Here is a 27,641-nt window from a genome sequence, read left to right as displayed (position 1 = left end):
AGGCACATACCTTGCTACTATGTCACACTGCAGTTCCTGGAAAGGTTCCCTCTGCTGAGATCACCAAACTTCAGCTCCAGCTCCTGCTGGTCCTTTTTTTATAGTCACTTCCCCCAGGAAGTCTTTCAGTCTTTCAGGCTGGGTTGGGTGCCTCTCCTCCCCTTATCAAAAAGGCAACTAGTCCTTTTTAACCATCCTAAGCACTTGGTGCCAGGAACAGAAGTGTTCCATAATTCCTAGAATAAGTGAACACATGCTGACTAGATTCTTGATCTTCATAAGCTGTGGTACAAAATATGCATATCACAACTGCCAGTTCACAAGGTCAAGGGCTAAATCAAAAGTTCTTCTCAAAGGTTTTCCTAAAAAATTTTAGCATAAGCTGTTTCCTCTCTCCAACATAAAACTTTTTACTTAAGTGAGAGCCTCTTGGGGACATCTCTGCAGGGCCATCTCAGTTTCAGTGCCTCCCTTGGGTCAGGCTGAGGCCTCTGTTGAGAATACATTAGCATCCTTCCTCTGCCCAAGCCCTGCCACCTGTCTTCACTCCCCTACAGGTGATTTTCCCAAGGGCACTCCGATTAATCTACACTCAGACCTCCCTATTAGAGTCTATTTCCAGGGAACCCGACCTAAAACCACCATTGTGTCCCCAGCCCAGGGGGTGCACATAGAAGATGCTCAATAAACATTTATTGGGAAAAAAAAGTGAGAGCCTCTTTCCACTGGGATGGCCACCTACAGGCACATGAATCCTGAACTAAGGATTGTTCAACTCTCACTAGCATTTTTAAAACATGAAAATAGCGGCAAATGACATTACCTGGGCCGAAAAGTTGTGGGTTTTGTGGCAAAAGGGAAATAAGTTATAGATTAGGACTGGGAAAAATAGATTTCTTAGTGCTGTTCAGAATTAATTTAGCCAATTTTGAGCATTACTCCATGCCAGGCACAAGATCATGCTGTATTTCAAGTGACAATGGTAAATTGAAGACTGCAAAACTTTTTATAAACTTTGCCCACTAGTTTGTACCTAATAAATACTAATATTAAAGGGGGCATAAAAGGCCCACAGAAACAAGAATTCACTTTCTTGAGTGCCTAGCATGGTACCTTCATACATCATCATAGGTGCTCCATATATCTTCAAATGAAATATGAAAGAGACACCCATGTGCAAAATATTTTCAAGGACTTTGCTGGCTTTTACATTTTTTGCTTTACCTAACTGGTAATGATGTACATTGCGAAAGAGGCTTCTAAATCTCAGGTCCTTTTCTAATTTTTCTTCAGAACAACAGCACATTTTCAATGCCAAATCCTCCTCCACCTGCAAAAAAGGAGATGCCAAAACTTTGACTTTCCATAACAGATCCTGTAACTAGTTCCACACAAAATATGGAGACAATATTCCCTGGAGTTGGCCTGAACATGTGAAAAGGCACAGCTCAGAATGAGTAGAAGGGTGAGGGCAGTGAAATGAGATCCTATGTATCACCTGGTCTTTTTATATGTCAGTCTATCCTACTTGCCCAGGAATTCACTTCATGCTGGACTTGATATTCAGGGATAATAAAGTTAGCCACCCCCCTCCACTTGATACTAAGTAAATATGTTGACTAGATGAGCACTTACTTATAGTTAAAAACAAATAAAATCTCCATAAAGGTATAAAGTTTATTAACATCTTTAAAAAAAAAAAGATGGATCAGAACACAGCTACTGAATATGCGATAGTTCCTTATTTACAAATTTTACTCAGGGAGGCACATTTTAATCAGCATTTCAAATAATCAAATGAGTACAACTGTTTTCTAGAAATATCAGTATTTCCCTCTCCAGGTGTAAGATTAATGAAAACATTAAGTGATTGCCCCAGTTAGAAGCAGATAAACTAACACCTTAAAAATATATAAAAAAAGGGTTAACTGCTACTTAAACATAAATTTTCAAAAAATTATTCTTGTGGCTAATTCAGACAATTTGATTGCTTAGAAAAGCTGGCCTAAAAAAAAAGCATCACATGAATATATCTTCATTTAAGTACATGCTTTCAAGCTAATTTAAAAAAGAAAAGTTAAATTAGGGTTTCCAGAGCTTTAGGAGTCCATCTTCACTGTAGGTAGCAATCAGGTTCTGGTGAGGGTGATGTGCAATACCAATCACATCCTTCTCGTGAACCTGGAACAGGTAAAGTGCAGGGTTAGGTATACAGGTCTATACCAAATCACTCAGAACAGACTTCAAGAGCTGGGTGGGAGGGAAGAAGAGATCTTGGGAGGTCTCATATTCCAAATGGTATAGCTGAAAGATGCAGAAGGGTTATCCAACTCACCTAACATTGTGACATAATAAGAAATAAACTTATTGTGTTAAGCCACTGAGATTTAGGTATTGTCACAGCAGCTAGCATCACAATTACTCCGTGTGCTGACTCTAATAACACGGAGCTGAATGTCTTCACAACATCTTAATCAATTTGATAGTATAATGTACAAATAATACGCCTTCAAAACAACAAGGAGAAAAGTACCAAATTGTCACTCTACCACCCTCATGAGGAGGAGGACCTGGCTAATCTGGCTCCCATCCTTCTCTGCTTTATGTGTACCCATAATACCAACCTGAAGCTGAGGGGTGAAGGATGACTTTCCCTGACAGCTGGCCTAAGGAGCTAAATTTATATAATTACTTATGAACCCTTAATTTTGTTTAGTGAGAAAATGCCTGCATCACAGTTTTTATACTGAGGTTCACATTGATGGCAGTCAGTCTATAAAAGGTATGTACTTTCGAAGTCAGAAAGACAAAAGCATTACCATATTTCTTTGGATGATCTTACTCAGTGATACTCACTGTCAAAGTTCTCTCCAGCTTGCCAGTGACTGTGCTGAAACAGTAGAGCACAAAGTCTTCTCCCACACAGTAGATCCATTCACCACGAGGAGAGAGGGCGCAGCACACAAAGTCCCCACCTTCTCTTTTACCAGAGCTGAAGCTTCTGACAATCTAGATTACACCATACCCCAAGATAAAAACAAGACACCTGTATTAGCAGCAGCTCAACCATGTTCTGACATTTTTACATTGTTATTTTGCACTTTGGTTTACTGTCATTTATAATTAGATCTCCAATTCTGTTCATCATGTGCTAAATCCTCTTGCCTGGGAAAAATTCAATAAATAAGCTATCTAAAGTGGCAGACAAAAATTTCAAATCTCAAATCACCAATCCTGTCTAAAGAGCCATATTAGCCTGAAGCAAATTAATTACCACACACACAATTTTCTAACTCAACATACCACTAGTTCTCAATGCTTTCTGGATGCATGCTCTCCAGTCTCCTCTAACAGAGTAAGATACTTTCCCCATTTAGAAGGAAACTGTCTCTAAGACTTTGCCTGTTCTATTTTATATAACATTAAAATCACCAAAAATCAAGCTGAGAGAAACCAATCTCAAAAGGCTAAAAGGTTACATATTATATGATTCCATTTATGTACCATTTTCAAAATGGCAAAATTGTAATAATGGAAAACAGGTCAGTGATTTCCAGGGGTTAGGGCATTGAAGTTAATTTAATTAACTTGAAATTAAAAACATAATACCATTTATATTAGCATCCCCCCCACGAAAATACTTTAGGTATAAACCTAACAAAATATGTACAAGATTATAGGAGGAAAACGTCAAAACTCTGATGAAAAAATACCAAAGAACTAATCAAATAGAGAGATATTCCATGTTCATGGATAGAAAAACTCAGTATGGTCAAGATGTCAGTTCTTTCCAACTTGATCTACAGAGTCCATGCAATCCCAATCAAAATTCCAGTAAATTATTTTGTGGATAATGACAAACTGATTCTAAGTTTACATAGACAGGCAAAGACCCAGAATAGCCAACTCAGTATTGAAGGAGAAGGAGAAAGTTGGAAAGACTGAAAATACCCAACTTCAAGACTTACTATAAAGCTACAGTAACCAAGACAATATGGTACTGGCAAAAGAACAGACAAAGAGATCACTGGAACAGAATAAAGTGCCCAGAAATACACTCACATAAATACAGTCAACTGATCTTTGTCAAAGGAGCAGAAGTAATATAATGGAGAAAAGACAATCTTTTCAATAAATGCTGTCAGAACAACTGAACATCTACATGCAAAAAAAATGCATCTAAGCACACAAAAAAACTAAGATCTTATACTCTTCCCAAAATTTAACCCGAAATTGATCACAAACATAAATGTAAAATTCAAAAATTTTACATAGAATTCTTAGAAGATAATGAAGAAGAAAATCTACATGATCTTGGGTTTGGTAATGACTTCTTAGACACTACTCTAAAGGGATGATCCATGAAAGAAAGGAATGATAAGCTGGACTTCATTAAAATTAAAAATTTCTGCTGTGTAAGAGCACCATCAAGAAAATAAAAAAAGACGAGCACAGACTGTGAGAAAATATCTGTAAAAACATACTGGATAAAGAACTATTATCCAAAATATACAAAGAACTCTTTTTTTTTCCCTTAAAAGAATAACATTTATTGGATATATAGCACCTGATAACTGTTATTACAAAGAACTCTTAAGATACCATTACACACCTATTAAAATGGCCAAAATCCAGAACACTGGCCACACCCAATGCTGGTGAGGATGCAGAGCAATACGAACTCTCATTCTTTGCCAGTGGGAATACAAAATCATACAGCCACTTTGAAACACAGTTTGACAGTTTCTTACAAAACTAAACATACTTAACCATACAATCCAGCAATCATACTACTTGATGTTTACTCAAAAGAGTTGAAAACGTTCACACAAAAACCTGCACATGCATGTTTATAGCAGCTTTATTCATATTGCCAAAACTTGGAAGCAGCCAAGATGTCCCTCAAAGGTGAATGGATAAATGAACTGTGGTATACCCAGACAATGAAATATTATTCAGCACTAAAAAGAAATGAGGGGCTGGCTTTAGCTCAGTGGTTCCCTTGATAGTGTTCTAACAATTTCTTTGAGGAGGCAGAGGGGTTCCAGACCCGCGGGTGCTCTCCAGCCCTTTTAAAAATAAATTAATTAATTAAAAATTAAAAAAGAAATGAGCTATCAAGCCATGAAAAAACAAAGAGAAAGCTTAAATGCATATTAAGTAAAAGAAGTCAATTTGAAAAGGCTACATACTGTAGAATTACAACTATATGACTTTCTGGAAAAGGCAAAATTATAGAGACAATAAAAAGATTGGCGGTTGCCAGAAGTTAGAGAGGGGGTGGGGGATAAAGAGACAGAGCACAGAGGATTTTGTGGGCAGTGAAACTACTCTGCATGATATTATAATGATAGCCACATGCCATTATACATTTGTCCAAACCCACAGAATGTACAACACCAAAAGTGAACCCTAATGTAAACTATGGCCTTTATGTGATAATTATGTGCTAATGTAACTTCATCAATTGTAGCAAATGTACCACTCTCATGGGGTATGTTGATAATGGAGAAGCTAACCTACGTGGGGTCAGGGAGAATATGGGAAAATTCTGTACTTTCTGCTCAATTTTGCTGTGAACCTAAAACTGGTCTAAAAAAATAAAGTCCTCAGTACTGCTTCTTGATTGGTACTAAAAATTTAAAAATAAAAATAAGTCTATTTTTTAAAAAATGACAAAATTATAACAATGGAAAACTGATCAGTGGTTACCAGGGGTTAGGGTTGTAGGCTGGGTATGACTATAAAGATGTAGCATGAGAGAGTTTCTTTGGGGGTGATGAAACAGTTCTATATCCTGAATGTGGTGGTTATATGAATCTATACCTGTAATGAAACTTCATAGAACTATTGCATCCCTGCCTCTCCTCCAAAATAAATGCATGTAAAAACTGATTAAATCCAAGTAAGATTTGTGATTGAGTCAATAATTGTACCAATGTCAATTTCCTAGTTTTGGTAATTGTGCTATGGTTATGTAAGATGATATCATTGGAGGAAGCCAGGAGAAGGGTACACAGGAACTCTCTGTACTGTCTTTGTAAGTTCTATGTGAATCTAAAATTATTTTTTCAAAATAAAGTCTTTAAAAAGTCAAGCAGAGAACTATGAAGCGTGCTTAGCAGATGCACTGGGCAGCTGTGGCTATTATGCAATGGCCCAACAGAACAACTGGAGACCACCCATCTCAGCCATGGGTTCTAAACTACTACTTCAGTTATAGGACTCAAGGGATATATAGAGAGAGGACTACACACTAGCCCCTGGGTCTTCTCCATGCTCAGCAGGATCCCCAAGTGGCCAGGCCAACGTTTCAGTAGGACCATGACACATGTGGAGGGGGCTTGAGACCTCAACCTTCATGTTCCGAATACCCTAGTGCTACCTCACAGTCCACAAAAGTAAGATTCCCTGGGAACCTTGCAGGTGTCCTGATTAAAAATATACAACATGAGGACACTGCTGTCTTTCTCCTATTAGTGTTCCACTTTAGACCATGTGGTAGTTAGGAGATATCTCGAGTTGGTAACCCACACCATACTGTATTTCCCCAACTCAGACAAAGATTGTTATCTTAAAATCTTCAGTGAGGTTTTGAAGGAGGCTTAAAGATAGGCCAGAGCCTCATTTATCCAAAGGATGAAAAAGAAAGAGAATATAAAAACATCCCAGGGAAAGGAGATCACTTTTGAAATACCAAAGAGATATTTTGTAGAGCTATAAATGAATGTCTGAAAAACACAGCTTATATGGTTTACAGAGTGGTGAACCCATATTTGGTTACTGGGAAGGCCAGGACCAGGACAGGCTAATTTGGCAATGGCCCACAGGTCCTGTGCAAAGGTACTTTCTGAGCACTCACCTGGCCCTGCATGTTCATGATGACCACTGTGTTTGATCTGTTGCACACTACAAAGTGCTCTGGGTTTTTAGGAAGCAGGATCACACTGTTGACAGTAATGTCTGTTCCTGCGGTGCTGCCCAGGGATTTAAAGGTGTTTGAGCATTCTGTGGTCTTCATGTTCCAGATCTACCAGACAAAAATTTAAGGCATAAACATTTTTGAGGTATAAGAATTTTTAGTTTTAAGGTTCAAAAATTAAAAATCAGGTTACTAAAAAGGAATAAAACCGACTCAGAAAAAAAGCTTCTTATTTGATTTTAGGTCCAATCAAATACCCAGCATTGTCATATATAGCTGTCCCTTGGCATCCATGGGGAATTGGTTCCCGGACCACCTTCAGATACCAAAATTTGAGATGCTCAAGACCCTGATATAAAATGGTGTAGAGTATTTGCATATAACCTACATACATCCTCCTGCATACTTTAAATTATCTCTAGATTACTTATAATACCCAATACAATGCCCATATAGCACTTCATTCATGTGGATACAATATAGAACTCAGCACAGGCCAAATTCAAGTTTTGCTTTTTGGAACTTCATGGAATTCTCTTTTTTTCTGAATATTTTCAAGCCATAGTTGGTTGAATCCACGTTCTAGATACGGAGGACCAACTGTATATAGTTAATGGTTCATCCATCATCTATTTGTTGATTAATTGGAAAAAGTCACAAGCCAAATAATAAAACCTTTTAAAATCTATGATCTTATACAGTTTTCCTTAGCTAACAGAGGTACCTCTCTAAAATTAGTTATGTGTCAACACTGCTACTATCATCAACAACCATAAAGGTACCTTTGTCTGGACTTTAAAACAATGGGGCTTTTTTTTTTTTTTGAGATGGGGTCTCACTATGTTGCCCAGGCTGGTGTCAAACTTCCAACCTCAAGCAATCCTCCTGCCTTGGCCTCCCAAAGCTCCGTTTGGTAAGACAAGCCGACTCCCAATGGTATTTACAAGTTGTGAGGCCCACGTGCATAGCAAAAAGAGAGCAAATCCCATGACTAGAGTACTAAGAAAAGCTAGGCACAGTGGCTCACACCTGTAATCCCAGCACTTTGAGAAGTTGAGGTGGGAGGATCATTTGAGACCACGAGTTTGAGACCACCCTGGGCAAAATAGTAAGACTCTGTCTCTATAAAAAATAACTTTTAAAAAATTAGTTGAGTGCAGTGGTATGTGCCTGTACTCAGGAGGCTGAGGTAGGAGGATCCCTTGAGCCCAAGAGTTCGAGGTTGCAGTGAGCTATGATCATGTTACTACATTCCAGCCGAGGTGACAGAGCGAGATACTCTCTCTACAAAATATTTAAAAAAAATGAAATTTATCGCCACGGCACTCACTCTAGCCCAGGCAACAAAGTGAGACTCTGTCTCAAAAAAAAATAAATAAATAAATAAAATAAAATTTATTTTTTTAAAGTACTAAGAGCTCTGCTGTTTCCTCATCCATCTTGAGGGAATGTACATCACCTGTCTTCAGGTTTCTGGTTCAATTCTCAAGCAAGAACAAGCAATTTCAGAGGGTGGTCTGACTTTTAGATACCTAAATGTATATCTAAAATGTCTAGATCTTTGTGTTAAAATGTTTATATTAAAATATCCAGATCTTCACCACAAAGCACTCAATTATATAAGGCAATTTAAAAGAAGCAAGTCTAGAATATAAATGGAGTGTCTCAAAGACCTCTAAAAATTTTCTGTTTGGGTTTCTCATTTCTTTCTTTCTTTTTTTTTTTTGAGACAGAGTCTTGCTCTGTTGTCTGGGCTAGAGTGCTGTGGCGTCAGCCTAGTTCACAGCAACCTCAAACTCCTAGGCTTAAGCAATCCTTCTGCCTCAGCCTCTCGAGTAGCTGGGACTACAGGCAGGTGCCACCATACCTGGCTAATTTTTTTCCATATATATTTTTGGGTGTCCAGATAATTTCTTCCTATTTTTAGTAGAGATGGGGTCTCGCTCTTGCTCAGGCTGGTCTCAAACTCCTGACCTCGAGTGATCCTCCCGCCTCAGCCTCCCAGAGTGCTAAGATTACAGGCGTAAGCCACCGCGCCTGGCTGGGTTTTTCATTTCTTTTCTAGGAAATGAAGCCCTCTCTTCAAATAATTAAATCTTCTAAGGTACTGAAGAACAATCACTTTCTGCTGAGAGCTTAGTAAATAAGTATCTAGGAGAAGGCTTAGTTTTACTCCACACTTCTCCTAATCCTCTAAAAATGCTGTTAGGAAGGTCCTAAATTTGGAGACCAGGGTGGAGTGAGGCTGTGCAACAAAACAGAGATCTATTTATTTGGCCACTCAGCCCTTTGTGAAATTGACTGTTAGGAAGTAGAACATACCTACAACAAGATAGATTTAACCACTGTGCACATCTGTAAATGGGGGATGACTTAAATTTAGTACTCACATGATAAAATTTTTTTGCGTTTGGGGTCCCAAGGTGAATGGGGATTACCCACAGAATATTACTGTTGTCTCAGACTCACCTTACTATGGCTAAAATAGCTAGTAAAGAGGTTTATTCCACCACAGTCATTGCCATTATCACCACTGAAAACTCCTCAAGGTCAAAGACGGAGCAGACATACCAAAATAAACCGGTAGCAAATACTTAACCTTTACAGTGCCATCAGAGGATGCACTAATAATATAATGTCCATCTTGTGTAAATGTTGCTTCATTAACAAAGGAGGAATGGCCACGAAATTCCTTCAGGGTTTTCCCAGATTTCAAACCATGAATTCTACCACAAATAAAAGCAAATGAAAAGAATAATTAATATTTGATATATTATTCTTGGGACCAAGTATTGAATGCATTTTAGATAAATTATAAAAGCTCACGTTACAATATTAAGTGAATAAGACTATGTGATTGTGTATGCAGTATAATTTTCATTATGTCAAACAATGAAACCAAAAACAAAAACTTTGCAGAGACTGGAAGAAAATATGCCAATAATAATACAAGCTTCTATTCAAGGACAGACCTCTAAAAAACTAGTTATCAAGAGATTCAGAGGCCGGGCGCGGTGGCTCACGCCTGTAATCCTAGCTCTGGGAGGCCGAGGCGGGTGGATTGCTCGAGGTCAGGAGTTCGAGACCAGCCTGAGCAAGAGTGAGACCCCGTCTCTACTAAAAAAATAGAAAGAAATTATCTGGACAACTAAAAATATATATACAAAAAAAAAAAATTAGCCGGGCATGGTGGCTCATGCCTGTAGTCCCAGCTACTCGGGAGGCTGAGGCAGTAGGATCGCTTAAGCCCAGGAGTCTGAGGTTGCTGTGAGCCAGGCTGATGCCACGGCACTCACTCTAGCCAGGGCAACAGAGCGAGACTCTGTCTCAAAAAAAAAAAAAAAAAAAAGAGATTCAGAATCAGTGGGTCTCACCTGGGTGCCAGGAATCTGTATTTGTAACAGGCTCTCTAAGGTGATTATAATGCAGGTGGGTCCATAAGAAACCACATTTTAAGAAACATAAGTTAGACCGAGCATGGTGGCCCATGTCCATAATAGTAGCACTCTGTGAGGCGGAGGGGGGAAGATGGTTGAGCTCGGGAGTTCAAGACCAGCCTGAGCAAGAGCAAGCCTCATCTCTAATAAAAATAGAAAAAATTAGCTAGGAGTGGTGGCATACGCCTGTAGTTTCAGCTACACACGAGGCTGAGGCAGGATTGCTTGAGCCCACGAGTTTGAGTTTACAGTGAGCTATGATGATGCCACTGCACTCTACCCAGGGCAGCAGAGCGAGACTCTGTCTAAAAAAAAAAAAAAAGGAAACATGAATCACGCTATATTCCCTTTCTAATCCCTCTTCTGGGTAAAGATGCAAATGGACAGAATAATAGCACTACATCAGCTATACTTTGGGGAAATGAGGTCTCACATACACTCACACTCCATCTCATACAGTCCTGGTGAAAGCATAAAGAATCACTAGTACCTACCTCATTATATCAAACTCAAGTTAGGGCAGTTTTGGGATTCTTACTTACCTAATTGTCTGGTCAAAAGAAGCACTAAGGATCTGACTGCTATCCTTAGAAAAGCTTAGACAGGTGACACCTTTGCTGTGTGCCCTCTCAAATCGCCTTAAACACTGTCCACTCTGAATCTTCCATACCTTTATTTAAAAAAATTAAAACTTGTAAATAGAGTGTCCCACCATTACCCACAGAGTCAAACAACATGCAATGCTCACTAATGTACTAAAACAGCATTAAAAATGCATGCTAATAGCTGAATATGATATGTCTGGTTCACGTAGTACAGTGATAACTGAATCCTTTGAAATTTAAAACTCTTTCCTTGTAAATTATTAAAACAAAAATTTAAACTCTAAGTTCACTTAGCAGACAGAGACCATTTCTGTATTTTATCTAGCACAGGATGTATTACCAGCAATTAAATACAAACTACAGCCAATTGGCTACAGACCATCCCCTAAAAAAAAATCAAATTAGAATACATCATATAGAGTGAGCCAGAGTGGTACAACAGAAAGGGCATGAGCAAATTTAGCCTAAAGTCCCAGATCTATCACTTATCAACTGTGTGACCTCAAACATGTCACTGACCACTCCAGGCAGAGTTATTAATAGGATTAAACAAGAAAAAGTAAAGTGATTAGCATAAAGTTGATGCTCAATAAACAGTAGCTATTATTAATGCTGAATATCATGTGTAGGACACACTGCATTATAGAACATTCAAAATGTCTCCATAAAAGAGCTCGTGTCACTAATGCATACCTTGATTTTTCCATCTTGGGCCCCAGTTGCTAACATTTCTGTATCTCTGCTGAAACACATGCAGAGGACAGCATCATCCATCATCATGAAGTTATCCTGGGCCTGGTACTTAAGATCCTAAAGGAAACAATGGTTAGCAGTTATATAAATAACACCAAAGCTAAGACACCATCACAGTGGTCCAGATCTCTACAAACTCACTAAAAGCAGGATAATGGATTATGCCTACTCTAAATCTCCAAAGCAAATAAATAGCAGTGCCATGCATACATGTTCCTAGTGAGCAGCTGAAATTGCTGGGGACAAATAATTTTACACTATTCTCTAAATTGATGTTATAAAAAATGTCAACATAATACCCTAGATCTTGTGCTTACTGATCTTTTCTAGGCAAAATTTCTCCATAGTTTTATATTTTACATCTATTAATAAATCTGAATTTACTTACTTCAGGGTATGATGTGAAAAACTAAACTAATGTTTTTTCCAATTGCCAGCTACTTCTCCTGAAACCAGATATTGACTAATGATGCTTCTTTTATTGTCCATTATTGTTTAAATGGAAGTATCTTTATTATTTTTTTCTAATAATAAAGTGAGACTCCTTCATCTTCATGGTTAAAAAGAAGAAAGCAAACTATACAGAAATATACAAAATAGAAAGTGAAAATCACTCATAAATCCACTAACCATGGATTGGAATTTAGTAATCTATGATAAAGATTACATTTTAAATCAGTAGATAAAAGACAGTCAACAAATAGCTATTTGGGAAAAAAAACTAAGTTAGATCTACACCAACTTTATCTCTCCAAACAAATTCCAGCTGGGCCAAAAATTAAACATATAATGAAATATTAAATTACTAGAATAAATTGCAGTAGAACGTCACAGAAATTGTAGTAGTACTTTTGTAAGAGAAAAAATGAATAAGTTTGATGATACAAAAATTTTTTTAGGTCTATAAAACAAAACCAGCAAAATCAAAAGAGTCAAAATTATGCTCCACTTCAGCAGCACAGCATATATTAAAATTGGAGCAACACAAAGACTAACCAAAAAAATCTTTTTTAAGTCAAAATTGAAAAATAACTGCAATGCACATTATGGAGGTTGATTTCCTAAAAATATAAAGAGCTCCTACAAATCAATAAAAAACAATCCAATAGAAAAATGGGCAAAGGATATTAACAGACTTCACAGAGTAAGAAATATTGGTGGCTTTTCACATATAAAAAGATGTTCAACTTCATTCACAATAAAAGAAACACAATTAGTACTACAACTAGGTTAGACTGAAAACAATCTTATATAAAGTGGCTAGTTAAATATATCATGGTTCAATCCGTGCTACTGAATATAATACAGCAATGATCTCTAAGATATACTACAAAAGCAAAAGCAAGAACAGGATACATAGTATATTATCATCTGTATAAAAAAACTGTTTGAAAAGGATACATTGTAAATAACTGCTTACATACACACAGAATATTGCAGGAAGGTTGCATATAAGAAACGGCTAACCCTGGCTAGCCCAAGGAAGAGAACTGACTGGCTGAAGGACAAGGGAAAGAGCAAAACTCTACTTGAAAAACTTTTTCTATTTTTTGAATGTTGTATCAGATGTACATATTACCCATTCAAAAAAACTTAAATTAGATTTAAAAAGTATAGATTATGAAGGTCCTCCCTTGGTTAATAATCAGAATTTAATTAAAAATAACTTTAAATGAGGGGTTTTTTGTTTGTTTGTTTTGTTTTTTAAGAGATGGGAGTCTCACTATGTTGTTCAGGCTGGCCTCAAACTCCTGTGCTCAAGTGATCCTCCTGCCTCGGCCTCCTGAGTAGCTGGGACTACAGGTATGTGCTACTATGCCTGGATTTAAATGAGTTTTTATTAAATAAGTTACAAAAGTAATACATATTCATTACGTATGGATCCTTTCTCAACTAATCTGAGTTAAAGCACAGAGAAGTAATCCAAAGTCAGTATTTCTACCACTAGGAAAGTTAATATATTTAAAATACTTTACCTTCCTGATTTTTCCAGTAGTAAAGTTCCACACTTCAATGAATCCATCAACAGACCCAGTGACCAGATACTGACCATCTGGAGAAAATCGAGCACACTCCACATGTGATTTCTGACCAAACTGTTTCAAATGAAACAATGAAACAGATACATTTTTAATCTAGTGGCCTTAAAACAATTCCCATTCTAATCTTTTGAGAAACCCAGCCCTAATATAAAATCACAGCTGGCCCATGTGTATTGCAGGGCCATTTCTGTACCTGGACACAGGGAACTGGTGGATGTATCTTCTCTGACCAGTTTTATGTCTAGGTGCTCATTTTTTTGAATGTGAGATTGGTATTTCCAAAGAAGAGGGAAAAAACTATTTTAAGATGGGACTTAGAACAAACAATCCTGTTAGCTCAGACCATGAGTTTTTGCTAGAATCAGCCACTGTTAGCATGAGTTTCCCACTAAACTTAATATGGCCTAATATGTTCCTACTGTGCATCTCAGGGGGAAAAACTCATTTTTTCAAAGTAAATGTATATTTTCCTATGCTATTTTGTAAATAAACTTTCCATCACTGTTTCATGACCTTCACTTACTCAAGAGATAATGTGTAGCTGACCAAATCTAGAAGAACCAACTAAAGCTGATAGACTTTGCCTGGTAAGGGCATTCTGTGCATTTATCAGTGATGATGCTCCTGATAACAGATAAAAAACTACAGAATATTAGACAGATGGAAACAACAAAGAAAAGCTCTAATGTGGATTTCATTTTAAATGCCAAAAAAGGAAAGCATTTACAACAGAAAATCTTAGTGCAGCAGCATAATGATAATGGATTTCTATTTGTGTCAAGGCTTCAGGCAGAGTAAACAAAGGTGCTGCTCAAAAATATCTTTCCATGCAAGTTAGAACATATAATCCAGAAAAGACAAATCCAAAACACTAACCCAAAATTGAAGATTTGAGGAATATGAAATATTTTAAAACTCATGACTTCAATTTGAGCACAAACCCAGAGAAACTGTAATATAAAGGAGATGCTAAAGTAGCAGATATACTTGTGACTGGGAATTGCAGCAATTACTCCATTGTGCTTTTTCACAGAAAATTCTCAGATTAAAACAAACCAAAAAAAAAAAACCACAACTGGCCAGATTGTTGACAATGATAAAATCATTTCCCCCAAATATCACATATACCCCAAATCCATGACTTTCACTTTCCCTGACACATAGCAGGCACAAAAATGTTGAACAGGACAAGTATATAGAAAGTCCACAGTTAGTCTCAGGCTTAAACAAAGAGCAAGGCCAAATGTCAAGTGTATGTCCATTTGGTTACACATCTGAGGTGTGCCACTGCCAGGCCACATCAGTATTCCAGGGGACACCGACAGTAACCTGGAATGTTGTCAGAGCTGGAGAATGAGTTCCCCTCCCCAAGTACCCAACCTCCTGGCACAGGGCCTAGCTGAGTCCATGATGAGTCCTCAACAAATGATTACTGATTGTCTGAGTATCTAAGGATCCTACCTTAATATGTCTGCTCAGCTGTGTAGGAAACTTTTCCTCTTCCACATCTTTGACAGCTGCTTTGCCTCGAAACAAATCTATAGTCATACCAGGAGGAAGCAACCCCTGGTGCTGCTGCCACTTCAGTGCCTATGAGAAAAGAAAAGTATAGCAATCTGCTCAGGTGTTTTTAAGATCTGGTCATGACTGCTCAGATGAAACCAAGCCCAAAAGGATGAGGTTCAGAGGAAATCATGAGGCATCCAGACCCAACTGTTTTTGGTCATCCAAACACAACATAATCTGTGCTTTTCTGTGTGTCCAAGAACACGGGCTGATCGCAGGGTGGAAGGGGACTCAGAACAAACAAGTCTAACTATCCTACACTTATTTTCTTTTCTTTGATTTTTTGAGACAAAGTCTCACTCTGTTGCCCAGGCTAGAGTGCAGTGGCGTCATCATAGCTCACTGTAACCTCAAACTGTTGGGCTCAAGTGATTACTTGATCCAAATGTCTCCTGGGAGTCAATATACCATGTGCAGGAACCCATCTTCATCCTTCTCACTCTCATACACCTCTGAGAGGAGGGCAGAGACGCTCACCATGCTGTGTCATTCACATGATTAGCACTCAGCTATAAGCGTCTTCTAATTATCTTGATGAGTTAACTCATGTTGACATGATCAGGTACGAGAAACTTGGTTTTATCCAGGACAGGATGCTGCTTCTCACCCTGGTATCATTCTATTATCACCGGGATTTTGGTAGGATGCTGCTTTGGGATAAGTCGGACATCTACTCTTTGTGCAAAGGTGTGGTGCTGCTTGAAGGTCTTCTCTGATGGCATGGGGCTGGGATGGGGACTGGCTGGCAGTAAGGAGGGTCCTGGAGGTTCCCAGGAACTGCAGAGGCTCCGGCTCTGGAGACAGTGACTTCCCTTGTGTCTCTGTTAACTGTTTATTCATGTTTCTTTGCTCACTTATCTATGGTAGTCATACTATTCTTATCAATTGGTGAGCTTTTAATGTGATAAACGTATTTGTTATTTATGTTTGCTACAAAGAATCTTTTTCCCAACTGCTTATTTGTTTATTTATTTTGAGACAGAGTCTCTCTCTCTCTCTGTTGCCCCACATAGAGTGCAGTGGCGTCATCTTAACTCACTGCAATCTCCAACTCCTGGGCTCAACCTAACCTCCCACCTCAGCCTCCCAAGTAGTTGGAACTATAGGTGCGTACCACCATGCCTGGCTAGTTTTTCTTTTCTTTTTTTTTTAAAGCCAGTCAAATTTAGCAGTGGGGCTGGCTAGTTTTTCTTTCTTTCTTCTTAAGCCTTTTAATTTTTATCACTCAAAAAAGCTTCATTTTCTTATTTAGATTTCTGACTCTGTGTGCCTTCAACACTTTCATAACGATTTTCTGCTCCTCAATAAGGAAAGCACGCCCGATCCTGTCACGAACACATTTAGCACCATAGGCCCTGCTGACGTGTTTGTTTCAGAAAAACTCATAAGAACTTGATGTCTCACAGCACAAACTCCTCAAAGTCTGCCTGGGCACACGCCACACACAGATTTTAGTGCTTTCCCAACCTTCTTGGCATAAAGGTAAACAATTCTATTACCAGGGAGTTGGGACAATGTAGTTTTGTTAGAGGCTGTATTGCAGGAAAGCCTATGATGGTATGTCAAATGCTGGACCATTCTGAGTGCCTCAAGACAGCATCCCCAGAAGAGAGCTAGTTTTTCTACTTTTAGTACACAGGGTTTTGCTCTTGCTCAGGCTGGTCTCAAACTCTTGAGCTCAAGCAATCCGCCCGCCTCGGCCTCCCAGAGTGTTAGTATAACAGGCATGAGCCACCGCGCCCAGCCCCATCTGCCTATTTTTGATTATAGCTTTATAGGTTTCTTTTCATGTTAAGTTGCCTTCTCAAGGGATGAAATTTGTTGATTTTTTCCTTGGTGTTTACTCCCTAGCTTAGGAAGTCTTTATTTATCAGGAGTTTTGATAAATTCTATTATCTTCTAGTTTTTTCTATTCTTAAAATATATAACTTTCTATCTACCTAAAAGTATGCTGCTATACAAAATATGAGCAGTCTCTGATCTGACCTTTCCCCCCTCATTCTAAAGTAAGTGTCCCAACACCATATACTGAATAATTCTTCTCTTGTTCCTAAGAACTCGGGCATCCCCACCGTCATCTATTGAATTCTTATAATAGGATTGATTTCTTGCACTGTTGTTGCACCAGTTGCAACAGATGTTCTTGTGCCAAATATTAAAATGATGCAAACAGTGTATCTTTATTAAATGCAATATTTCTAGGGCTAGTCTGCTCTCAACATTCTTCCTTTTCAAAATTTCTTTGATGAATATACTTTCAAGTTTATTATTCCAGAAGAATGCTAAAATTCCTTTGTGAAATAGTTCTAATCCTACTGTAATTTTTACTATAATTGCTTAAATCTGAGGAAAACTGACATCAATTTATCCAAGAAAATCAATGCTTCACTATTTACTCAAATTTTACTTCTCTTATCTGTTTAGATGGATTTTTTACCTTTTTAAAAATGGAAATCACCTATTTCCCACAGAAGTTAGGCCAGAATTTTATATTGTATGTTTTTGCTGTAAACAGGAGCCTTTCCTAACTAGCTACTGTTGATGTATAGGAGTGCAATCAACTTCTGTATATTTTGTACCTAGCAACTTTCCGAACTTTTTAATTAACTCTAAGATTATTGTAGTTGAAATATCTAATGTTTCTAAGTATACTGATTTTCTTATTCTACATGCTTTCCCTGGCTAATCACATTTACATCTGTAGCTTCAACTACTACTGCAAATTCAGAATCTGTAATTCTAGCCACAGTCTCTAGGTTAAGGTCCAGATTCACAAATCCCAATGCCTATACTGGAAGTTTCCTCCCATATGTCCCATAAGAACTTCAAAATTAGCACATCCAAAAACGTATTATTTGCCCCCCATCCCAAGTCTCCACTCCCAGCCCCCAGCTCCCAACAAATCTGCCCTTCCTGTCTTCTCTACAAGTCACTCAAGCCAGAAACCTAAAGGGCAACATAAGAGCCAAAACCTCACTTATTCCTCACATTTAACCAATTAAATGTGGAAGAACATGAGTTTATTTCTGCTCTCTGTAGAAAATCCAGTAAAGTGATGATAATTAAGGAATAAAAAAGGTACGTATCACTCCAAAAGATACAGAGAATGGAAGAAGCGATAACAGCAGAAAAGAAATGTTAGTTAAATTTCAGAAGCTGAAATGTGAATGGATGAGTGGCAACCAAGTAGAACAGAGAAAACCGAAACCTAATCATACAAGGTGGAGACGGGGAACCCGCACGAAGCAAGTCAAACTACCTCACAGAACTCCAAAAAGGCTTAGGAATTGGAGGAATCATACTCTTTATGGACAAGGCATGGCATGAGGCTGAAAACAGGGGCAATAATAAAGTCTGTACAATAGCATTTAGCTCCCAGGACCTCTCCCAACCTGTGCAACAGGTGAATGCCAAGAGAAATCAGGTGGTTTATCTTCTAGAAAGGTTGAGGTCCTGGGCTTTGGAAAACTCAGTAGAGCTAAGGGTAGGGTGTAAGTGAGAAGCCAAAATGAATACCAGGGCAGGGGGCAGGGGGAGTGCAAAACCAGTTTAGTGCAAACTGGTATGCTAAACAGTGAGACTTCTCTACCCTTCACCCCAATTAGTACCCTCTCAACTCTGCTTCCAGGATACGGTTTTTTTGTTTTTGTTTTTGTTTTGAGATAGAGTCTCACTTTGTTGCCTGGGCTAGAGTCCGGTGGCATCAGCCTAGCTCACAGCAATCTCAAACTCCTGGGCTCAAACAATCCTTCTGCCTCAGCCTCCCGAGTAGCTGGGACTACAAGCATGTGCCACCATGCCCAGCTAATTTTTATATATGTATTTTTTTAGCTGTCCAAATCATTTCTTTCTATTTTTAGTAGAGACGGGGTCTCGCTCTTGCTCAGGCTGGTCTCGAACTCCTGACGTCAAGTGATCCTCCTGCCTCAGCCTCCCAGAGTGCTAGGATTACAGGCATGAGCCACCGCGCCCTGCCCCAGGATATGGTTTATACTTCTCGCAGGCAGGAATTAGAAGACCACTCTCTGGAAAAGCTGACTGTCCAAGAGAATATTTCTATAGATAGTGACACATGAGGATCCCCACCCCATCATTCCAGGCTGAATTCTATGAGTTCCCAAACTCCTTCTTCTACCCAACCCAACATATAGTTTCCAAACAACTTTTTAGTGTTTTACTTTTGTTTTTTGTGTTTTTTTCCTATTGGCATCTTGATATCACGGTGTTTCATTCTCAAATGTAAACCAAGAGCCAGGCATCACTAAATATTTGAGGAAAGCTTCAACATATGGGCAGTAAAGCAAATGGGGGCAGACAGGGAAAGAATTCAGAAAAAAAACAGAAAACAGGAACAATACAGGGACAATGCAGGGAGGGAAAAAAAAAAACTTTAACAATCTGAATAGAGAGATATTACAGATGCCAAAATCTCAAATTTATATCTATCCACCCGTTTTCAGGAAGTTATTGGACTTAGTACTCTATCAAAACAAGGGTCTGAACTACGAAAAGAAGGAAAATGAGGGAATCTGAAAAATATGACCCAACATAAGAGGCCAAAAGTTCCCAGCATGAAGATAAACGAAGTTCCAGTCCAATAACTATGCAGCAATCCAAAAGAACTAGTCCTGATGGGAACAGAGAAAAGCCTTAGGAAGGATATCAGCAAGGGGGGAAAATGGACTTTTTATAGTTCTGGTAGAAAGATTCAGGTTGAACTAGCAGAATTGCATAGAAAACTAGGCAAAAGAAAAAATAAAGCAATGATTATCACAGGTCATCATAAAAATTATGTAAAAAATTACATGTAATTATTTTTTAGCTATGAGCAATATTTATGCAAAGATAATTTATGTAAACACTGAATACCAATTTAACCAAAAGTTATACCTATACTGAAAATCTGGGAGAAGAATATGTATGTGTGTGTTGTAGAGTATGGGTATGAGATAAATCATCTTCCAATGAAGAAAGTTAATAGCTAATGATTAAAAAAAAAAAAAATCAAGTAAAAACAGCATAAACATGGTATTCAGCTATGGAGATAAATGCCAGGAGAGTTAGAAACGTTTATGGAAAGTAAGAATCAGAGGTGGACAAGAGCAACACATGAGACTCTTTTTCATTATAAGCCCTGAGGTACTACTTAAACTATACATCACTATTACTTTGATAAAAAAATAAAAAGTAAATTTAGAAAAAAGCAGCTTAATTTTATATCTCAGAATCACTGCAGGCCTTCAAAAAATAGCTTTTTGGTCCTTGTCTAAATGCAGATTTAGTGCAAAAAGCCTATTTACATCCCTAGTACACACTTGTGTCCTTTGCTATTTACAAAGTATCTACTACTCTAGACAGCTTTTATAATAACAACAATGTTAGCAATACTATTACTAATTAAAAAAAAGAAACACCAGCAGCAGCTACCATTTACTATTTACAAGGTGCTAGGCAATGTATGAAGTACTTTATGAGCATTGTCTCATTTAATCCTTAGTACAACACCATGATGAGTAAATGGGATCAGAAAAGGTAAGTAACTTGCCAGGACCATATAGCTAGTAAATGAGAGAGCTAACATTCCAGCTAGAGTGAACATTTGTTCCAATCTGTCCAGGACAGTTCCCATTTGCACCTGGTATCCTAGCATGGCGATCAACAGTACCCTCAAAGATATTCCAGATGATAAATTCTATGGTCACCCTAATTCTAACTGACTCTCAACCCCTCACTGCTAAACTTGACTGGCTTAAAAAAAAAAAAAAAAATCTAACTGACTTTAGAGCTTATGCTCTTAACCACTCATCTATATTGCTTCTCCCAGGAAAGAGGGAAGGTGGAATGGCACAGCTCTTGGTACAAGCAGCTCCATAGGTAGTCCTCACTTCTATATCCAATTTCTTTATCTCAGATACAGAGTTTATGTACAGGAAATTATACCAGAAGTTCAGAGTAAATTCAGTTATATAGGCATTTAATTACCTGTCCTAGCAAGGCCATGAGACGAGATGGAGGCACCACACTGACTTCCCCAGCTAAGGCCTGAGCAATTGCTGCTCTTCTCTTCTCTTTGCTACTTCCATCTGGGTATGCCTGAAAAAGGAGAGGAGATAGCATCATTTCCAAGAAGCAACTACAAGATCTGAGCGTGCTTATTTGAAACAAACAAATAAGCAGAAACATACAAAAAGGAAAACATGAAAAGAAACTACTCAGTTAAACAGGGGATTAATTAAACCAAGTTTTTAAAAACAACTTCTCAATTTTGCTCAGTTGTGTTTCAAAAGTATGAGCTGGGAGAGAACTGAGGTCAGCCAATCCACCCTGTTATTTCTGAAAAGACTCCAAGTAAACCATATCAAAGCCAGAGTTGTTTTTCCAGTTTTGGAAAAATCTGTAGATTCTTTTATATTTTCTGGTAATGTCTTTCAGTCAAATGACTCCCAGCCCTGAAGTGTTTCACTGCTTCTAACTTAAATCCTGTCCTGGTAATTTAAACTACTTTCTTTATCCTCACGGTTACTCTAAGTTTACTTTAACTTTCTATCTTCCAGTGTCTATTAAATTCTTCTTCCTATTTTGACAAGCCTCTCGTGAAAGGCTGAGTGGCAAAGAATCAAACTATATGTACAATTAGCTTCGGAAGAATAAAAAAATAGTAGTCGCCATACTCTACTAGTAAGCATAATCAGCTAAGAAGCTAAAGCACAAGCTTCTAGGGACTAAAAGCGATGGAAGGAAATTGCAATTGTCAGGGGCAAGGGACACAAATGCTCAGTGAACATACTAGCAGTTGGGTAGCACTTCAGGGAAGGCTAATGTGGAAATGACATTAGAATAAAATTTTCTGCTTCTTTACTAACCAACACACAATCCTCTAGAATGGAGCGTGCAGGAGAAAAAACCCTCAAATACTCAGAAATCTGAACAAGATTATTCTCTTTAACACAGCCAAATGCCAGCCAACATATATAAACAAAAGAACGTCATTCTCAAAAATTAAATCAGAATCACAAAAAGTATCCAAATAAAATGGTAAAAAAAAAAAAATCACATTTTTGCATATTTTCAAAGTTAACAAAAGTTTCTTTTCATTACCACAGTCATACCTCACGAGGATCAAAATAAGACCTGGCCAAGAGGTTTTCCAGATGAATATAACGCTCTGGTTGTGTTTGTTTTAACATGATCATAGGGTCAGTTTGTCTTAGAAGTGACCTGGCAGCACCCAATTCACGGAGTTCAATCAATTCTAGAACAACCTGGACAATTGAAAGGAAATGGATGTTTTAGCAGTTTCTTACTAATATTTCTTTTTCAATAAAATGTCTAGCACAGATATGGCCAGCCAAAGTGATTTCCAATACTGGGAAATGCCCCTTTTCCCATTTATTAGCAAGTTCAGGTGGACAACTGAAATAATTATTATATATAAATAATAACTTCAATCCTTCAATAGCCATCCTTAATTTTTATCTGCCAATCTCTCTTCCTCTCAGGCATCCTGTTCAGAATATAGATGCTGAAGAAAAGTAAAGACAGGAACATCTCCATGGGCTCCGGAGTTTCCTCTTTCTCTAGTTACAAAAATTTTCTTTGGGGAACTACTGAACTCACATGGATCGTAAAGAAACATATCAGCTTCCCTATTTTTACTTTAAACAACACTATAATCTTATTTCCAGAAAGTCTACTCTGTTCTATTTTACAATAAATAATTTATCTGTCCTTTGTCCTAGATACCTGGTCTGGAGCTTCTAAAACCTTTGGAATTCTGCCAGTGATAGGAGTATCTTTATTATCCATGAGCCCCTTGAATCACACCTGAGTTTGTGCTAAGGCAATGGCTCAGCACTGAGGCTGGTTACCACAAAGACCAAGTATGCAATTAGAAGGCTGAGGCTCTGAGCCAGCCGAACCTCCAGTGAGGTGAGGGGTGGAGAGAAACGGGCTGGAATTATCAATCATGCCCATGTAGTGAAACCCCAATAAAAACCTCAGTGGAGCTTCCTGGTTGGTAAATAAATTGACATGCCAAGTGTGTAGCACATACTGATTCCACAGGGACAGCATGGAAGCTCTGCATTCAGGACCCTCTCAGACCTTGCCCTGGGTGTCTTTTCATTTGGCTGGTTCTCATCCGTATCCTTGATAATAAAACCGTAATCGTAAGTACAGAGCTTTCTGAGTTCTATGAGTCATTCTAGCAAATTATCAAATCTGAGTGGGTCACGGGAACCCCAGAATTTGTAGCCAGTTGGTCAGAAGGGTGGGTGGCCTGGAGGCTCCCAAAATATAGCTGCTATCTGAAGTGAGGGCAGTCTTGTGGAGGTCTGAGTACTTAACTTGTGGGGTCTATGCTAATTCCAGATGGTTAGTGCCAGAAGTGAATTGCAGTACAACAACTGGTGTTAAAATAATTTGTTCAACAATCACTTAAGAAATAATTTCAATTGGGGAAAATCTTCGATTTTCCAAGAAGAGAGAAAAAATCATTGTAAGTTTTAAGGGCTGTTATATGGCTCTACAGGGCTTGAAGAAATGCTCACTGATGCTTCTTAGTAAGGGGGCAGGACCACAACAAACCAACCCACGGGGATCAGTATCACCACCACTCTTACCTGTTCATAGAGGTCAATGAGGGTTTTGTCTGGCAATTTCAGAGATTGTATAGCCTGTAAAACAGTATCCCAATGGCCACTATTAATGTCAGCCACAAAACTCTCAATACTGTCCACGGTATTCAGAGACACAGTAGTCTCCTCCTGTAAGGTGGCTAATGCTCGATGTAAACTGTTCTCCTTCAAGTACTGCATGATAAGACGAATCACACTGAAAAAAAGAAAGTTATTCAGCTCAGGGATTGTCACTAACCAGAAGCCAAAAATAAAGCCCACCCCAGCTCTTAATCATCCTCCTTTCACTACCTACTTTCCATTTATTTACCATGTAAGTAAAACTTCCCAATAATCAAAGAATTTAAGTTATAAGGGACTCCCCTCGTGGAGACACAACTGGGGTTCAGAGAGGGGAAATCATCTGCCTAATGTCTCATAGTCAGCTAGAAGGGGAGTTGGTACCAAGGTGACTCTCTTATTTCCTAGGTCAGAGCCCAGTTTCTTATGATTATACTGTCACACATTTTAGTGAAATATTTTAAACCTAGTCTAGTCGTTGATACAAAATAATCTAAATGATTATGGGATGATTTAGTTCATTTTTAAAAACCAAAAAAAATATGAATTGAGTGGTTTTGTTTTGTTTTTGTTTTTTGGCTAGTCATGTGAAGCAGTGCAAATGGAGAAGAAGCAAAACAATCTGTAACTGGTTGTGATCAATTAGTTGTAAATACCACTGCACTTAGACCAGCCTGAATTGAGATTTTCTTAATGGGGAATTGTTGAACATAAATAAGTAGAGCTGTACCATATATAAAAGCAAAACAAAGCTATGCTTTCTCATTTGCAAAAATAAAACCTACCCATTGCCTTTATTATCAAATTTTCAGAAGTGAAATAAAAACATTGTAGCATCAGTGTCCCAAGGAAAAGAGGACCGAGACAATTTCTAAATATTGAAAGAGTAAGTAACCATTTTCAATATGTGACAGAAAACTTGTAAGTTTTTAATACTGGTTCATAATTAAATATATAGTTATTTATAGTTAAAACTTCTTGATCTTGGGCTTGATAATAAGGGGACTGGTGAAGAATCTGCTCATGCAGACTGCACAAATTCACTGGATGATGTTGTGATCACTGTTTTCCTTCCCTTCCTTTAAAGTATATATGTGGCTCACATTGTATTTCTATTAGACAACACCAGTATAGAGGGTCAGTCTGTCCTGCTTGTAAGGAACTTCAGACTGGAATTCAGTAAATTCCCTTTCCCAGAGGAGAAATAATAATCATAAAACAATAACAAACATTATTACATATTTACTATATAATAGGTACTGTTCTAGCCATTTTAGACATTGATTCATTTATTCCTCAAAACAACCCTATAAGTTTAAGTATTATCCCCAATTTACAGATGAGAATTTGACTAAATAACAGAGATAATAGGTAGAAAAATGAGGATTTAAACTGGCAGTGTGGCTCTAGAGCATACATCATGGAGGGGAAAGCAAACACTCTCTTCTTAAAAACTTCTGCGAAGGGGAACTGATCACTGCTATTTGCAGTCTTTTTGTCTCATAGCCCCTTTATGAGGTACTCACACTTAGACCCCTGCTATTCTAGCACAGTACTATCTTCCTTAGCACACTTCCTTTGACTTCCACTTTGCACTTCCAAAATGAGAAGCCCTTCCCCTCAAAGCTCTCATATTTGACACAGCCAGAATCAAATTCATTACTTTTTAACACAATGTAATACATAAAGAGCTAAAAGCTTTGGATAGGATAGGATTTGAATTAGAGTTCTGTCACTTACTAACTGTGACCTTGGGCAAGTCAGTGAACATCTCTGTGCCTGCATCCTCATCTGTTAAAAATATCTACCCTGTAGCATTAGTAAAAGAGTTGATTATATGGCTTATAGCATGCTTAGCATAGAAAGTACTTAGTAAATAACTATTATTGATGATAAAAACGTGCAGAAGTCACTGTTGTTACAGCCCGGGTGTTCAGAGCTGGGAAAATGGTTGTTGAATCTTTCATTCAGGCCCAGAAGCATGCAATCCTTTCCAACTCCTGCCCTGACTTAGTTATCTTAATCTCCAGCATTCCCTATCATCCTTCTTTGCTTTATTTTTCTCCAAAACATTTACCACCATCTGTTATACTTCATATTTTACTTATTGTTTTTGTCTATTGTTTGCCTTCCCCAGTCACAAGGTACGTTCTATAAGAGCAGGGATTTTTTTGTCTGTTTTGTTCACTACTGTGTATCCAACATCTAGAAGGTACATAGTAGTCTTCAACACTTGTGGGATGAATAATCCTCCCTTCCTCCTATGCTAGGTCAGCTAATTTAATTATTAAGTGTTGGCAAGACAGGTGGAGTATGCAGTCCCAGAACAGTCCACTGAGGACCTTCTTTAGTCATTCACTAGCTCTCGCCCCGCCTGCCTCGCAAACTATTCTTTCTGGCCCAATTCCCAGATTCTCTCTCTCCTTTGTGGGTACACAGAGCTTGCAGACAAACCAAAATTCAGCACCAGACTGGGCCTGATAAAGCAGCTAGTCGTTCATTCATTCCAAAAGCAGTAACTGAGCCTCTATGGTACGGACACGGAGACTACAAGGAGTCCCTAGGAGCCTACAAAGGCTGGGGGATTGAGGGGAGGAGGAACAGTGACAACACTGAGCGTTAAGTGCTAGGCAGAGGAAAGCAAAGGGACCGTGTAAGCACAGAAGAGGAAACGAATCACACTGCTTAAGGGGAGCGGGGCGAGAAGCAAGGCTTAGAGACAAACCCCCTTGTACAGATAATCAGACTTGGAGTCCAGAGTGGATCGGAAATTTGCTCCGTCACAGAGCACGCCAGGAGCTGGCGAAGGGTAGAACTCAGGTCTGCAAGGTGTGTTTTTCCCCCACCCCGCGCTGCCTCCCGCCAGGCTTTGGGCTTCACATCCGAGTGCTGCTACATTCTTGTGGGCCCACCTCCGAGGCAGCCAGATCCAAAAAGCTTCTTTGGGGGGCAAGAAGGTGGCCCTGCACTCTGCAGCCTCTCGGACACCTCCTCCTAAGGACCCTCCACCCCACACCTTAACCTTCCGGCCCCCGTAACGCCGGAAACATCCACCACCGCAGGACTCACTCCGAGGACTCGATTTCGATCGACATAACGGTATTTCTTCGGACGGAGGCCCCACTCCACTCTCAGGCCCAGTCGCACAACGCACCAACGACACCTCCGGCGGCCGCCTTTCGTCACTTCCGCTCGCCTTGACGTCAGACGTCCTCCCGGAGGAGGTGTGTACGGAACGAAGGGGCGTGGAGGGCGGAGGGGCGTGGAGGGCGGAGGGGCGTGGAGGGCGGAGGGGCGTGGAGGGCGGAGGGGCGTGGAGGGCGGAGGGGCGTGGAGGGCGGAGGGGCGTGGAGGGCGGAGGGGCGGGGCCTCGAGGGGCCGGCAACTGTTGGAGTCTCGGGGCGTGCCCCGGAAAAAATAATTGAGTTTGAAAAAAAAAAACAGACTTTGAAGGCAAAACACGGTTTAATCCACCTAACTATGAAATGTTTGTGACCCAGTTAAGATTTGAATACCTGTTTCTTGGAAAGAGCTAAATTACAGCGTTTAGCTGGAAAGGGTTTTACTGCAGTGGGACACTAGAAAAGCAATAAAACCAAATGCAAATGTGTAAAAGGAGA

General features: G+C 38.9%; 1 protein-coding gene and 2 pseudogenes across 1 annotated transcript; all 3 read right to left on the bottom strand.

Moving 5' to 3' along the window:
* Positions 1-1,659: 1,659 nt before the first annotated feature.
* Positions 1,660-27,238, bottom strand: SMU1 (SMU1 DNA replication regulator and spliceosomal factor). Its single transcript, XM_045562984.1, has 12 exons — positions 27,091-27,238; positions 23,947-24,157; positions 22,435-22,587; positions 21,308-21,418; positions 15,221-15,349; positions 13,694-13,813; positions 11,658-11,774; positions 10,902-11,029; positions 9,522-9,648; positions 6,863-7,030; positions 2,857-3,009; positions 1,660-2,181 (listed from the first exon to the last, which is right to left on the bottom strand). Exons 1-12 carry the CDS (start codon positions 27,114-27,116, stop codon positions 2,083-2,085), a joined length of 1,542 nt encoding a protein of 513 aa, XP_045418940.1. The 5' UTR covers positions 27,117-27,238; the 3' UTR covers positions 1,660-2,082.
* On the bottom strand, positions 15,676-16,073 carry LOC123646326 (annotated as a pseudogene).
* On the bottom strand, positions 16,547-16,903 carry LOC123646223 (annotated as a pseudogene).
* Positions 27,239-27,641: the final 403 nt, after the last annotated feature.

The sequence above is a fragment of the Lemur catta genome, chromosome 10 (genome assembly GCF_020740605.2).
Source record: "Lemur catta isolate mLemCat1 chromosome 10, mLemCat1.pri, whole genome shotgun sequence".
NCBI classification, from domain to species: domain Eukaryota; kingdom Metazoa; phylum Chordata; class Mammalia; order Primates; family Lemuridae; genus Lemur; species Lemur catta.
This window is presented reverse-complemented; position numbering and strand designations above follow the sequence as displayed.

What these genes read in the sequence shown, in the direction of transcription:
- SMU1 (XM_045562984.1), bottom strand. Translation starts at nt 27,116, where the DNA reads ATGTCGATCGAAATCGAGTCCTCGGA. An exon ending in CTACTGGAAAAATCAGGAAG is followed by an intron (nt 11,775 to 13,693) that starts GTAAAGTATTTT and finishes TGTTTCCTTTAG; the next exon opens with GATCTTAAGTACCAGGCCCA. An exon ending in CCCAAGATGGAAAAATCAAG is followed by an intron (nt 11,030 to 11,657) that starts GTATGCATTAGT and finishes TTTTAAATAAAG; the next exon opens with GTATGGAAGATTCAGAGTGG.